We start from the raw sequence: 15,471 nt of genomic DNA on the forward strand, positions 1-15,471 counted from the left end.
CGTGCTTGGTGTTCTAGTGGCTTTGAGTCAGCTTGTCCTCACAGACACCACTCTCAAGCCCAGCACCTGCTCCGCTCCGGGCTCTGATTACCCCAGCTCACTCAGTAATGCTAACCTGATCTCAGGCGTTCTGCAGGGGCCTAATCACATTTGGGCAGGGGGAGACGGGCGGGGCCTGTGTGGGCGCCCCATCTCTGAGAGCCTGGGGCGGTCCTGCTACTCCCGCTGTCCCCTCCCCTCCTTCTCCTCTGCCGTCCTCACCATGGGCCCGATCTGCTCTAATACAAGCCCCGCAGGCTCCGCCCTCCCCCTCGGGCCTGACCTTAGCAAGTCAGGAAGGCAAACCATCGAGATGAGAAAGGGAACTTTATTACAAGCCACAGCGAGTTTGTGGAGGGGCAGTGATTCTGATTTCCCTGTTCAAATCTGCGCAACGTACCCCTGATCTGAGCAGCGGGTCTTGACTTTGAAGGGGCTGCAGCCTCTTTGCGAAATCATGAAGGAGGTGGGCAGGGCTTGTGGGCTCCGAGTGGCTGGTTTGCTTAGGAAAGCCTCACTTGCCTTTCAGACCTCCGGAAACTGGCTAGACCTCCAGGGTCAGCAAGCTCCCTGAGACATCGAGGCATCAGGGTCCGCAACTCAGGGTTGGGCACAGAGTTACGCATGTGCAGAATGATAACCAGCACGCGTTCGTTTCAATGGGAATAAGCGAGCCACGTGTCAAAGCTCAAGCTACCCTCCTGCCCGATCCAGGCAGACTTCTCTCTGCAGCTTCACAGGCCCTTGACTGCCCCTTTAAGATAACAGCCAGCTGCATCTCCTCCTGTATCCCATGATCTTTCACATCTCTGTGCCCTACAGTACTGTTTTCTCTCACAAGACAGGCACATGCCCGCACGTCCTCCAGGACACTGGGCTTATGTGTTACCTCTTAGCAAAGGCTTCACTGACACCCCCTACGAAACTCATCGTACCCGCTACCCCTTGTCCACATGCATAGAGTCCTCATCAGATAAGATCAGGGATACATCTGTCTCCCTCCAGGAACATTGCAGGAGGAAAGGGACCACGCCTCTCCACAGATGCCCAGGGCTGGTACAGGAAGTGCTCTAGGGAAACAGGCACGTTATGCAGGTCAGACTGTGAGTTCTGATGAGTCGTGAAACCCTCTGCTCTGAATCACAGGACTTCGAACACAGCTCACATTTACCTTGGCGCAAACGACTGTTCCCTTAATGTCTCCACTTTAGCAAATAAGATCCTTGAGGCCCACCCCCGCTTAATCTCAGCACCCACAGGCCCAGTACGTGGAGGGTGTTCATTTGTCAAACAAGAGAATGACTTAGTGAATTAACATGAATTGTTGCCTGTTCCATCACCAGAAGCTTTGAAATGCGATCAGTGGAAGTATCTGGCACCTGCTACTCCTAAGGCCATGAACTTGTCACCTTTTGCATGAGAGAGCCCACCATGGAGATCGTAAAATGTAGTCGATGGAAGTGTAGATGCCTCTTAAAGGACACACACAGAATGTTCCAACAGAGGGCTTGGCCACCCTGAAGAGCTCACAAATGATGCTTATTTCAAACTCCTCGTAAACACAAAGGCACAGAGTAGCAGCCAAAGTGAAACACGGCACTACCTCTGAAGTCCCACCACGAGATTATGAGAGTGTGGACAAGAATGTCACCTGCCACATCAGTAAACAAAGGATGTTGTGGCCATCACGCCATCAGCACTGCAGCCTTCCCCAGCTGTGCACCCTGAAGGAATTCAGGACGGAGAAAAGCCTAGACAGTGAAGGTGCATATCAAAGGAATGATTTCACTGAGCCCAGACTCTTGCATCTTCCCATACATAGAGAAGCACTAAATTCAAAACCAGATGTTTAAAGTACAGTCGATACAATCTCTTCTAGAAAAATAGAAGAGGAAGGAAGCACTTCTCCAGTCTTTTTATGAAGCCAGTGTTACCCTAACATCAAAACCAGAACAAGACTATAAAAAAGGAAAGCTACAAACCAATATTACTCATGACCAGAGAAGCAAAAATCCTAAAAATATTAGTAACTGGAATCCAGCAATATATAAAAGGAATTACACGCTATGAACAAGTGAGATTTATTCCAAGAATGCAAGGCTGGTTTAATATTTGACATTCAACGTAACCCGCCTTGCTAACAGACTAAAGAAGAAAACCACGTGACCATATCAATCAATGTAGAAAAATCATCTGACAAAATTCAACACGAATTTATGATAAAAATTCTCAGAACTCTAAGAATAGAGAAAAACTTTCTTAACCTGGCAATGAACACCTACCAAAACCTAAAGATAACATCTTACTTAATGGTGAAAAACTAAATACATTTCACTTAACATTGGGAACAAGGTAAGAATGCCCAGTCTCATCCCTGCTATACAAATAGTACTGGAAGTTCTATCCAGTGCAAAAAGGCAAGAAGAAGAAATAAAAGGCATACAGGGCATAAAGGAAGAAGTAAAACTGTACCTATTTGCATATAGCATGATTATCTAGATAGAAAACCCCCAAGAAATCCATTTAAAAAAAAACCCTCTTAGTTTAGCAGGGTTACAGGATACAAGATCAACATACAAAAATTAATTCTATTTCTATAAGCTTCAATAAACACATGGACATCAAAATTAAACATTCAATACCATTTATAGTTGTTCAAAAATAATTCTGTAGGTATAAATCTAGCAAAACATGTACAGTCTTATATGATGAAAGAAATTAAAGGAGATTTAAATAAACGAAGAGATATATCATGTTCATGGCTTGAAAGACAACATAGTGAAGATTTTAATTACCATATAGGGCAAAGGGAAAGTCTCAAGAGAAATTTAAAAAATATTTTTAACTCAATGAAAATGAAAATACGACTTATCAGAATTTGTGGAATGCAGTGAAAATAACGCTTAGAGGGAAATTTATAGCATGAAATGCATACATATACTAGAGAAGAAAGGAAATTTTAAATCCATAATGTAAGCTTCCACCTTAGGAAACTAGAAAATAGAGAGCAAATTAAGTCCAAAGGAACTAAAAGAAAAGAAATAATAAGAATTAGAGTAGACATCAGTGAAATTAGGAACAGGAAATCAATAGAGAGAATCAACGAAACCAAATGCCGGTACTTTGAAAAGATTGATAAAATTGATAAACATCTAACTAGGTTAACTAAGAAAAAAGAGAGGACACAAATTACTAATATTAGAAATAAAAGAAGGACCATCACTACTGATCCCATGGATGGTAAAAGGGTAGTACAAGAGTATTATGAGTAACTTCATGCCCACAAATTTGAAAACCTGAATGAAATGGATCAATTCATTGAAAGATGTAATCTACAAAAACTCACACAAAGAAAAATAGATCCTCTCAATAGGCCTATACCGTGGCTTGAACATTTCTGTTCCCCCCCTCACCTCCACAAAACCCTTGAAACCAGAGTTGTTTGTATTAGGAGGCTGGGCCTTTGGCAGGTGCTTAGGTCATGAGGGTGGGGCCCTTGAGAACAGGATTGGTGCTCCTGTAAAAGACACCACACAGAGCTCCCTTGCCCCTTCTTCCATGTAAGGACATGGCAAGAAGTCAGCTGTCTGCACCCAGGAGAGGGTCCTCACCAGAGCCCACCCTGGCACCCTGATCTCAGACTTCCTTCCTCCAGAACTGTGGGAAATAAATTTCTGTTGTTCATAAGGCACCTAGTCTGTGGTATTTTATTAGAGCAGCCTGAACAGACTAAGATGGCCTATATCTATTAAAGAAATAAAGTCAGTAAATTGAAAGCCTTCCATAACAGAAAGCAGCAGGCCCAGTTTTGTTCACTGGTAAAATCTACCAAATATTTAAGAAAGGAATTAAACTAGATATAGAAAACAAACTAGGGCTTCCCTGGTGGAGCGGTGGTTAAGAATCCACTTGCCAATGCAGGGGACCTGGGTTCGAGCCCTGGTCCGGGAAGATCCCACATGCCGCGGAGCAACTAAGCCCGTGTGCCACAGCTACTGAGCCTGCGCTCTAGAGCCCGCGAGCCACAACTACTGAGCCCGCGTGCCACAACTACTGAAGCCCGCACGCCTAGAGCCCATGCTCCGCAACAAGAGAAGCCGCCGCAATGAGAAGCCCGCGGCACCGCAACAAAGAGTAGCCCCCACTAGCGGCAAGTAGAGAAAGCTCGCATGCAGCAGCGAAGATCCAATGCAGCCCAAAATAAATAAATTAATTAATTAAAAAAAAAAAAGAAAACAAGCTAGTGGTTACCAGTGGGGAGAGGGAAGGGGGAGGGGCAGGATAGGGGTAGTGTATTAAGAGATAAAAACTACTATGTATAAAATAGATAAGCAACAAGGATATATTGTACACGGGGAATTATACGCATTATATGGTAATAAATTTTAATGGAATTAACCCGTAAAAATGCTGAATCACTATGTTGTACAACTGAAACTAATATAATACTGTAACTCAGCTATATTTCAGTTTAAAAGAAAAGAAATTAAACAAACTCTCTACAATCTCTTCCAGAAAATTGAAGAAAAGGGAATGTTCCCTAACTCGTTCTGTAAGGCCAGACTTACTCTAGTTCCAAAATCAGATAAAGACATTACAAGAAAGAACTGTAGACAAATATCTCATGGATATAGATGTGAAAATTCTCAACAAAATATTAGCAAATTGAATTCAATAGTATATAAAAAATAATAACCAGGTGGGATTTATTCTAGGTATGCATGGCCGATTCAGCATTGAAAATCAATTAATATGACCTATCATATCAAAAGGCTAAACAAGAAAAAAAATCACACAATCATATCAATAGATACAGAAAAAGCATTTAACAAAATCTAGCATCCATTTATAATAAAAAATTCTTAGCGAATTTAGGATTAGAGTGGAATTTCCTCAACTTGATAAAGAATATCTATTAAAAACCTGAGAGCACACTTAACAGTGAGAACCTACAGGATTTCCTGATAAGATCAGAAACAAGGCGAGGATATTTGCTTTCACCACTCCTATTCAACACGATGCTGGGAATTCTACCTATTACAGTAAGACAAGAAAAGGGACTAAAAGATATACAGATTGGGAGGGAAAAATGAAACTACCTTGGTTTGAAGATGACATGGTTGTCTATATAGATATCCTACCCCCTCACCCCCCAAAAAAACCAAAATCAAAATCAAACCCAAAATCTCCTGAAACTAATAAGCAATTATAAGAAGATACAGAATAAAGGATAATATACAAAAGTCAATTGCTTTCTTATATTCCAGCAATGAAAATTTTGCATTTGAAATTAGAAACACAATACCATGTACATTAACACCAAACTAGAGAGAGAGAGAGAGAGAGAGAGAGAGAGAGAGAGAGAGAGAGAAATGCTTAGGTAAAAATCTAAAATATGTATGAGATCTATATGAGGAAAACTATAAAATTCTGAGGAAAGAAGTAAAAAAAAAAATCTAAATAAATGGACAAATATTCTATGTACATGGATAGGAAGATTCAGTATTGTCAAGATTTCGGTACTTCCTAACTTGATCTATAAACTTCCATTCAAAATTCCAGCCAATCATGTTATGGCTATTGACAAACCAAGTCTAAAGTATATAAGGAGAAGTAAAAGACCCAGAGTAACCAACACAATATATATGTATATATTTTGCCACGTGGCTTGCGGGATCTTAGTTCCCCAACCAGGGATTGAACCGGGCCCTGGGCCCTGGCAGTGAAATTGCCGAGTTCTAACCACTGGACCACCAGGGAATTCCCTACCCAACGCAGCACTGAGGGAGAAGAACAAAGTCAGAGGACTGACACTACCCGACTTCAAGTCTTACTATAAAGCTACTGCAATTCAAGGCAGTGTAAAATTGGGGAAAGAACAGACCAACAGATCAATGGAACAGAATAGAGAGCCCAGAAATAGACACACACAAATATGGTCACCTGATCTTTGACAAAGGAGCAAAGGCAATTTAATGGGGAGAGGATAGTCTTTTCAACAAATGGTACTAGAACAACTGGACATCCACGTGCAAAAAAAAAAAAAATGGATTTGGACACAGACATTACACCTTTTACAGAAACCAGAGCAAAATGGATCAGAGACCTAAATGTAAAACTATAAAACTCCTAGAAGATAACACTGGAGAAGAGCTAGAACATCTTGGGTTTTGTGATGAGTGTTTAGGTACCAATGACATATTCCATGAAAATAAAATTGATGAGATGGACTTCATTAAAAATAAAAACTTATTCTTTGTGATAGATACTTCAGAGAATGAAAGGACAGGTCACTGACTTGGAAAAAACATTTGCAAATCATACCTTTTGATAAATCACTGGTGTCCAAAATATACAAAGAAATCTTAAAACTCAACAATCTGAATCTTGTTGATGTCTCCACAATTATTTGTTTATGCTCCTGATTCCTCTGGGAATTCCTCGAATCAGGATCAAACTGTGTATAAAATCATACCCTCTGTGCCTCTCCCAGCCTACATGTTAGATATTCAATAAAGGGCGCTAAATTTGAATCGCTCAAAACAATTTTTTGGATAAAAAAGCTTGTCTCAAAGATTAACTCTTAAAAAGTAGTGGAAGTTATTACTACATGGCCCCTTGAGTCTGTTGAACGTAGATTGCTCTACAACTAGGAAATACCCAGATACTGACAGGTGTGGCTCAGAGCATGGAATCCTGGGTACACAGGAGAATCTGGAAATTGCTGTGAAGCGTCTCCAACGCCTGGTCCCATCCCCAGAGAGGCTGGAGCGAGGTCTGGGCATCAGCATTCTTTACAGCTCCCCAGATGACCCCAAAGTGCAGCCAGATGACCTCACGGGGCTAGTGCCACAATCACAGCCTTTCAGCTGCCATCACACCTGACGTCCCAGTCCAGACACCGGCTGATGCCATGATCACACCAGGCATGACAGCTCCCAGCCTCCAGTTGTAACAGCAACTGTTTCTTCCCCACTGGAAAAAGCCCATCCGTGCACAAGAAAACTAGCTGCTCTTTGGCTAGTTAGATATTTTAATTATATCCTATTTATTTGTATTTTAATTAGTCACTGCTTGCTTGCAATACACCTCTCGCAAATGACGCCTCTTAGCATCTACTGAGGACACCAATCTAGGTGGGAAGTGTGTTTTATTTTTAATTCGGCTCACTCGGATGTCCGTCATGCATCTACCATGTCAAGGGGCCACCCTATGGCGTCATTTTTAACAGGAAGCGGAAGCAAGGCTTCTCGGCTTCGCAGCATCCTCCAGGCTGGGTTCTCTGGTGTTACTCGTTTCTGAGATTCACACAAATGGAAGGAAAAATAAATGGAGTTTTGCTCCAGCCACCCTCAAGGAGAGGCGGGCTGACCTGAGTACCACCTGGCGTGTGACCACCGCGGCAGCCTGGAAAGTGGCCCTGCCACCGCGGGCCCACCCCTGCCGGGCCCAGACACCCCGTGGAGCCACACAAACTTACGAAGAATGGAATCAGGCCCTCGGCCTTGTCTCTCTCCAGGGCCTCCTGCAGGGCGGAAGCTCGCATGGCGAACTTGCCATCGGAAGGGATCGCTTTTAATTTCACTCCACCAATCAAGCCGGCTCTTTCCACCGAGGAGTGTGCCTGCAAGAGAGCGCAGGGGTAGAGTCTTCGGCAGCTCACAGCCCTCCTGCCCCCCACCTTCCGGCCTGGAGCTGTTTCAGGTCCTGAGGAATCTGCTTCCCAGTTTAATGATTCAGACACTTAGAGCGAGAAGTGCTCGGCAGTACCGGGGGTGTTTTCATCCATTGGTTTGAATTCTAGTGAAGCAGTGAGTGCCCATTTGAAAGCATAGTTGGGATAATGACACGTAATGGTGTGTCCTTAATAAGGGCACTCAATAAGCTCCGGTTCCTACTCTTTCCCTCTGAGGCTCTAAAATCGTCTGTGAAACGTAAGACAATTCTCGGAAGTAGTTCTCCTCGTGGTTTGTGTGTCCTCTTTAACCTCAGGTGAGGAGTGAGGTGATCAGGTTATTAATTTACAACCAGCACCTTGACCCCGTGCTCCCGGAGGCTAAGGCTCTCCTGAAGTGTAGATTCCATTCTACAGGCGGTGACTGTCTCAGAGGCCACATCCTTGCTTCTGCTCCGTCGCTGCCCATTCTGCTTCCCTAACTCCTACAGGATTCCCCGGAAAGCACCACTGAATAAACAGTGAACCCCTAAAGCCTCGCATAAGGTCCCGCTCCTGGGGAACCTGCCTGAGAGCTGAGGAAGAATTGCGTCCTAGAGCCCATGGCCGTCCGGTGGATGTAAGGAACCCACCTGACTGCCATCACCTAGGATGGTACTAGCCATGCACCATCCTTGGGAGAATCTAGAAGCATCACAAATCACTTCTGTGGGGCGAAATTCCCTCATGGAAACCCTATTGGGAAAGGCTACACCCTAACGTTCAGAGCAACTTATCTCAGCCTAGGTTCACTGAACACCTACACGTGCATTTTCTTCAAGTCTCCTCGTGTCTTTCTGGGAAACCAGGGAGATGGAAAAGGAAGTGAATAGTTTTCTTGACGTGCAGGGAGCTCTAGTGCCTAGAGTTAGAATACACACAGAGACAGTACTCCTGATTAAACATCAAAATATAGGTGTTGTGTTGATTTCCGGCTACACGTATTTATTAACTAGAACAAAGTTGTCACAGTTGAAATGCCTGGCTTAAGAAATTCGTTACAAATATTATGTCAGCAGAGCTAAATCAGCTATTCCTTGTGGAACCAAATCCTTCAGTGGTACCACTTTTCAGTGCCCCCTTGACTACACTTTCACTCATGGAGCTACTGCTCAGTGCTCCTTCCTCCTGTTCCTTCTCACACAATTCGGTTTTGCTTTTGTTTTTAACCGTTTTTAAGTGGGCTGGTCACTGGAATTGACCACATGCTAGATGCCCCGATTTGCAGAGTTCTCGAAACCTTACAAAGCACCACTGTATCCTTCATCTTAGTTCAGCCACCAGCTGGCAGAGCTGCATTATGAGGGGACAGGCGCTTTGGGCCCTGTTTGATGGTTAAAAATAATGGCTCAGAGAATTGACGTCATGAGCCTGAGATCACAGAATTTGAAACAGCAGAGCTGGGATGCGAGTCCAGGTCTCTGAGCCCACGTCCCACGTGAGTCTCCACAGCTCTGCTCTGAAGGCAGCCAGATGACCTCAACACGAGCAGGTGCAAGTGGGGTCACGGTGACCTCATGGTACATTTATTTTCTTTTCAACTTGATCTACTAAGTTCCCACCTGCAGCCCACACCTTGTCTTGAGCATAGGTCTCCCTGGGGAACTGTTCTTGGATTGGAAATGATGCTGCACAGCTTGCTTGGGTTTTGACTTGCTACCACACCAATCATTCTGCCCTGTGAGGCTCCATGGGGCTCCGGGCAACCACACCCACCTGGTCAGATGCGTAGGCCACCAGCTTCTCCATGATGGTGGCCTGTGTCAGCCCCGGGGAGGCAGCCTGCAGGCATCGTGTCACTTTGGTCCGAGCGGCCAGCAGGGCCACAAGGGTAGCTTCACTGGCACTTCCCTAAATCAAAGAAAAGGTCGAAATGAGCTTCTAAGTACAGCCAGGGAATCATCTTAAACTTGGGAGATGCAATTTGGGGTCCCCGTATTTTCTTAAAAGATGCATCTGAAATTGCCAAGTTCACTCTCCTTTCAACGGGAAAAGGCTGCACACCTGTGACTGCCACTGCAGCTCTTATTATCAATTCAACGTTGCTCTGTCTGTTTTTCATACGATAACCTCCCGCATGTTTGAGCACTCGGCGCGTACCAGGCATCACTGGGCCCACTTCACAGGCACTTTCCCGCGGACGCCTCCTGGTCTACCCAGGAGGTGCTGTCCCATTTCCCCGGGAAGAGGAGGAGATGGGGCCCAGGGCACAGCTCGCAGCCCAGCTCTGTGTGCACAGCAACGTGGACAGATAAATCTGTATGTTTCTGTAAATGGGATTCCTCTTCTTTGAGACTCAAAAATTGCCTTGCAGGATTTTCCTCAGTCACTGATGGTACAGGCTGAAGTGTGTCCCCCAAAATTTCATACATTGAAGCCCTAACTCCTAGTACCTCAGGACATGACCATATTTGGAGACAAGATCTATAAAGGGGTCACTAAGTTAGAGGGTCCCTGATCCAGCCTGGCTGATGTCCTTGTAAGAAGAGGAGCCGAGGACGTGCACACACACACACACGCACGCACACACACACCCACACACACACGCACACACGCACACACGCACGCAGGAGAGGCCACATGAGGACACAAGGAGGAGATGCCCGCCTGCCAGCCAAGGGCAGAGGCCTCCGGGAAATCAGCCCTGTTGCCACCTCGACCTCAGACGTCCAGCCTCCGACTGTGAGACAATCAATGTCTGTTGTTTAAGCTGCCCCGTCTGTGGTTGTTTGTTGCGGTAGCCTTAGCAAGCTAACACAACGAATGTCGACAACTTATTTTGGCGAAGTAGTCAAGAAGGATGCAAAATTCACTCTTCTGAGGGTGGGAGGAGGTGAAAGAGAATATGGATTCAGCACCCATCGTGTTAGCCCAGCTAATTTGCAAAATAGTCCCATTTCTAAATTTTATCATCTTAGGGTGGGAAACTATGCTCAGAGAGGGTAACTTGCCCCAAATCAGCAGCTAGGGAGTGGGATGGTTAGGAGTGAGCCCACATCTGCCCGGCGGGAACCTCCCCACATTTATAATCAACTTTCCTGTTCCCCCTGCTCTTGATCATGGAATCTTAGTAAATCCTGGAAGAAACCAGGAGCTGAACAGTATTACCATCAGAAAGAAAAAATTTTAAAGGTAGAGTTTTGTTGACTATGAGGTTTATAAGATTTTAGGGGAGGGGGGCGGAGACAAGATGGCGGTGTGGGAAGACGCAGAGTTCACGTCTCCCCACAACTAGGGTGGCTGCTGGATGCTGGTGGGGGATCCCGACGCCCACGGAGATGGGCAGAACCCCCAAGGGAACCAGTAGCACGTGGGGGGACTGAGGGGGGGGAGGAGAAGTGGAGGCTGGACAGGACCAGTGCCCCTGAGGGGTGGCTGAGAGGGGGTAGGGGTTCCCATGCCTGGACGGACCCTTGGGGGGGCTCAGATCAGGGGGGAGTGCACCCAATTTTTTCCCTGCCTAATCGGCTGGGGAAGTCTGCCTGGCTCTCGGACCAGGTTCTACGCCCTCAGAGGTCCCCTCCGGGCTGGGTTGGTCCTGGGGACGTAGGAGGGAGGCCAGAGAGAACAGGAGAGGCAGGCGGGAGGGGCCCACCAGTAGAGGAGCGGAGGGCGTTTGCCCCGCCCACTCGGACTCAGGGAGCCTGCTGAGCTCCCAGGCTGCTGCCCCGCCCTCCAAAGCCCGCTCCATGCCATGTGGGTCCTGGGGGCATAGGAGGGAGGCCAGGAAGATCAGGAGAGGCAGGTGGGAGGGGCCCTCCAGGACTGGAGGAGCAGGAGAGGAGTGGAGGGTGATTGCCATGTCCACTCGAACCCAGGAAGCCTGCTGGGCTCCCAGGTGGGGTCCCCCGCCCTCTGAGAACAGAGGCTGGAGGAACATCTGAGCCCCTTCTGTTCTGTTGAGCCTAAGCCCCCATCCCCCCGGCCTTTTCCAGCCCTGTGGGTCCTAAGCATAGGCCCCGCCCACTGCCCAAACTTCGCCCTTGCTTTGGCCCCGCCCTCCACAGCCAAGGCCTTTTCCACCTTTTATTTTCCTCTTTTTTACTATTGTGGTTCTGTTTTAGCTTCAGTTGTTTCATCTATATTTTTATTTTTTTCTAACATACCTGTTAGTTTCCTAGTCTAATTTTATTTTTTACTTTGTTATCATTCTCCTCTCTCTCTTTTTTTTTGGTCACCCTTACACAGCTTGTGGGATCTTGGTTCACAAGCCAGGGGTCGGGCTGAAGCTCCTGTGGTGGGAGCTCCGAGTCCAAACCACTGGACTAAAAGGGAACGTCAGACCCCAAGGAATATTCATCAGAGTGAGGTCTCCAGGAGGTCCTCATCTCAGCACCAAGACACAGCTCCACCCAACAGCCTGCAAAATTCAGTGTTGGAAGCCTCAGGCCAAACAACCAGTAAGACAGGAACACAACCCCACTCATAAAAAAAAAAGGAAAAAAAAATGAGACAGCAAAAAAATATGTCACAGATGAAGGAGCAAGGTAAAAACCTACAAGACCAAAAAAATGAAGAGGAAATAGGCAATCCACCTGAAAAAGAATTCAGAGTAATGATAGTAAAGATGACCATGGGCTTCCCTGGTGGCGCAGTGGTTGAGAGTCCCATGCAGGGGACACAGGTTCGTGTCCCGGTCCGGGAGGATCCCACATGCCGCAGAGCGGCTGGGCCCGTGAGCCGTGGCCGCTGGGCCTGCGTGTCCGGAGCCTGTGCTCCGCAGCGGGAGAGGCCACAACAGTGAGAGGCCCACGTACCGCAAATAAATAAATTAATAATTAAAAAAAAGTAAAGAAAATGTGATTTTATATATATATGTATAAATATGTATTTTTCAGCCTTAACAGAAAAAGGGGAAACCTTGTCATGGATAAACCTGGAACATGGATAAACCTAGAGGGCATTACGCTAAGTGAAATAAGCTAGACAGAGCAAAACAAATACCACGTGGTATCACATATATGTGGAATTAAAAAATATTAAAAAATATATTAACAGGGATAGTTATAGCTGAAAGGGTCATTACACACTTCTAAAGGAAGTTTCACTAAATGGAGTCAGCATTAAGGAGATGTGTTGACAAGAAGAATTGAAAATAAAACTCAAAACAAACAAACAAAAAACTGCCCAGTGAAAAAATCGTCAGCCAGGCATCCATAAGTGTCATGGCTCGGGGACTGGGACAGGAGAACGAGCCGGTCTCCAGGCCTCTGTGGGAAGCAGATCTGGGCCGAGGAGATCTGGGCCGAGTAATGATACCTTTGCTTTCCTGCCTCAGACAAAGGTTGCCATGGCAAAGCCGCTAGGAGGCAGAAAGAAACACGGTGAGCGCGGCCGCTCGGCTGTGAATGCTGGGAGCAGAAATGTCCTTTCATCTTCTGGGTTTTCAAGTGTCACCCCATACACGGCGGGAAATGGGCTTTTCTTCCAAGAGAGCTTTCAAACCCAATTAAGAGACCATTTTCATGGTCCCGTTTGTCCAGATCAAAGGATGATTTGCCGTTTGATGCAGACGCCCGTCACGGTGCCGACGCCCAGCAGCTGTGATTACGCCTCTGAGGGGCTCCCCCCGCATCCCCGCATCCGGGCCCCCCGTCTGTCAGCAGGCTCAGGCGCTCCAGGACCTCGCAAATTACAGACAATCAGCCTTGTCAGTGGGAAGGGCGGGATTCCTGCCTCATACTGGGTGGGTGGGCTCCAAGGGGGACTCAATTGAATCCTGGGCTGAGTGATGTCAGAATTATTCCTATAACCAAATGCCGGGGCTTCTGCTATTTCTGGAGAACGGGATTGTCTTTCAAAGAAGAGAGAATTTAAAGATGGGGCCCATGGCAGCACGCCCACCTCTGCACACTCACCCAAGCAAAGGGTCAGGGACAGGCTGGTGGAACACTCGTGGGTCCAGCTCACATGTGCACCAGCCTTGCCTCTAAATAGCTCCTGCCCTTGGGTCCCATGCGTGACGTTCCTGGGCCTCGGTTTCCTCATCTATGAAAAAGGTTGTTGATAATCCAATCAAGCCTGATAAATATTTGGAGGTTGAAAAATGAGCACATTGAACACAAGAAATAAAACTAAAACACAGCCTAGCTCAGAGTGGGTGTGCGATACAAAGTAGCTATTATTATAATACACGCACCTTGATTGACAGGGTAGTTGTTAAGATTTTTGAGAAGTATCAAACTAGAGGAATCAGCTTGGGCTGCTGAAAAGAATTGAATGTGAAATTATTTTAGTTATAATCTCTAGTGACCCAGAAAAACTTTTTTGTTTGATTTTGATTTTTGGTGGAGCATGTGCGGTGAATATGGACTCAACCAGGGGAGCCCCAGCAGAAAGCTGAGGATCTTCTTAGGAGATAGTTAACCTTCATCCTAAAGAGTGTCCTTTGACATATGATTTACAAGAGTGAAAGATGTGACACAATGTATATACTGTATCTCCTATTTGTATAAATTGTGACATATCATAGAAAATCATGCAGTAATAATATTCTCAGAGACTATTTAAACAATGGGAAATGCTCACAAGAAAATAGTAAGTAAAACACCACACAGAAAGTCTGTATGATGTGTTGCATTATCCCAGTTTTGTTTATATTATGTACACATATATGTACACACACACACACAAACACATCGGTACTAAAATGACACTGGAAGGAAGCTGCCCCTAAATGTTTCCGCGTTTCCGCCTCTCTTCCATTTTTCTAATGGATGTCTAGTTTTCGTAGGTAGAAAGGGGATGATACTCTTAAGTGGAATAACGGAACCAAAATTGACATCGAAGGCAATCAATTGGCAGTGTGGAAAATGGAGATGATGATGTAGAAAAAACCATGCAAAAGTCCCCAAAAAATACATAAGAGAAAATGACAACAAAAAAAAATAGAAAGTTAGAAATTATGGAAGAGGTACCCAATCCGTGGAAAATGGACGCTCCTGAAAAACAGAGTGAAGTGGCCCAGAGGCGATGACTAAAATGTCCCCAGGTGAGGGAAGAGCTGAGTCCCGGATTAATAGGGCTTCCCGGATGCTGGGGGTTGGGGTCAAGATGAACAGCACAGATGGAACAAAGTAGATCTTGGCAAAATGTGTGGAATTACAAAGAAAAAGTAAGTTTACTGCAAGGTCCAGGTTGTCATGAACTATCAGATGACCCCCAGGCCCGGAACTGAGTCGAATAGAATTCAACACCAAGGCCCCCATCACAGCCCCTCTCTTGCTCTTACTATGGCCACTTTCTGTTCTGCCCACAGCCGGGCTCTGCTCTCCATGGGCAGTGGAGCCCCAGAGCATCAGGACCCATGTGCTGGGGACTGGAACCCCTCCCCACTGCAAGGTGAGATGCAGCTGACCGACGGGGAGCGGGTGTGGGGGGGTGGAAGGGGGCCACGTACAGCAGTCCCCTCCCTAAAGCTGGAAGCAGCTGAGAACTCAAATCTTTGTGTGTGGTTTTTCCAAGGTTGCCCAGGCTGCGTCACCTCTGACCAGCAGAAAACTGTCCAGGGTGGCTGAAATGTTTGCAGCTGTGAGAAAAATCATCGTAGCCGCTACGTCTAAGTCCCGTTCACAGCATCGTAGGGAAACTTTCTTACTCATGGCTGATGCTTCATTCTCATCAGCCCCACTCAGAATCGCTGATGTAGGAGGGAAAGTGCTGTAACCAAAGAGGTGAGGTAGGAGGGGGCAGAGACGGGGCGGGGGGGGGGGGGGGGC

General features: G+C 46.2%; 1 protein-coding gene across 1 annotated transcript in view; it reads right to left on the reverse strand.

Moving 5' to 3' along the window:
- DDC (dopa decarboxylase) overlaps positions 1-15,471 on the reverse strand; it is a 77,659-nt gene that overhangs the window by 35,648 nt on the left and 26,540 nt on the right. The window contains exons 5-6 of the mRNA XM_024764364.1: positions 9,470-9,604; positions 7,520-7,663 (exon numbers count right to left, since the gene is read on the reverse strand). Of these exons, the coding sequence (XP_024620132.1) occupies positions 7,520-7,663; positions 9,470-9,604 (279 nt within the window). The remainder of the gene's footprint in view (positions 1-7,519; positions 7,664-9,469; positions 9,605-15,471) is intronic.

The sequence above is a fragment of the Neophocaena asiaeorientalis genome, unplaced genomic scaffold (assembly GCF_003031525.2).
Source record: "Neophocaena asiaeorientalis asiaeorientalis breed wild unplaced genomic scaffold, Neophocaena_asiaeorientalis_V1.1 scaffold191, whole genome shotgun sequence".
NCBI classification, from domain to species: domain Eukaryota; kingdom Metazoa; phylum Chordata; class Mammalia; order Artiodactyla; family Phocoenidae; genus Neophocaena; species Neophocaena asiaeorientalis.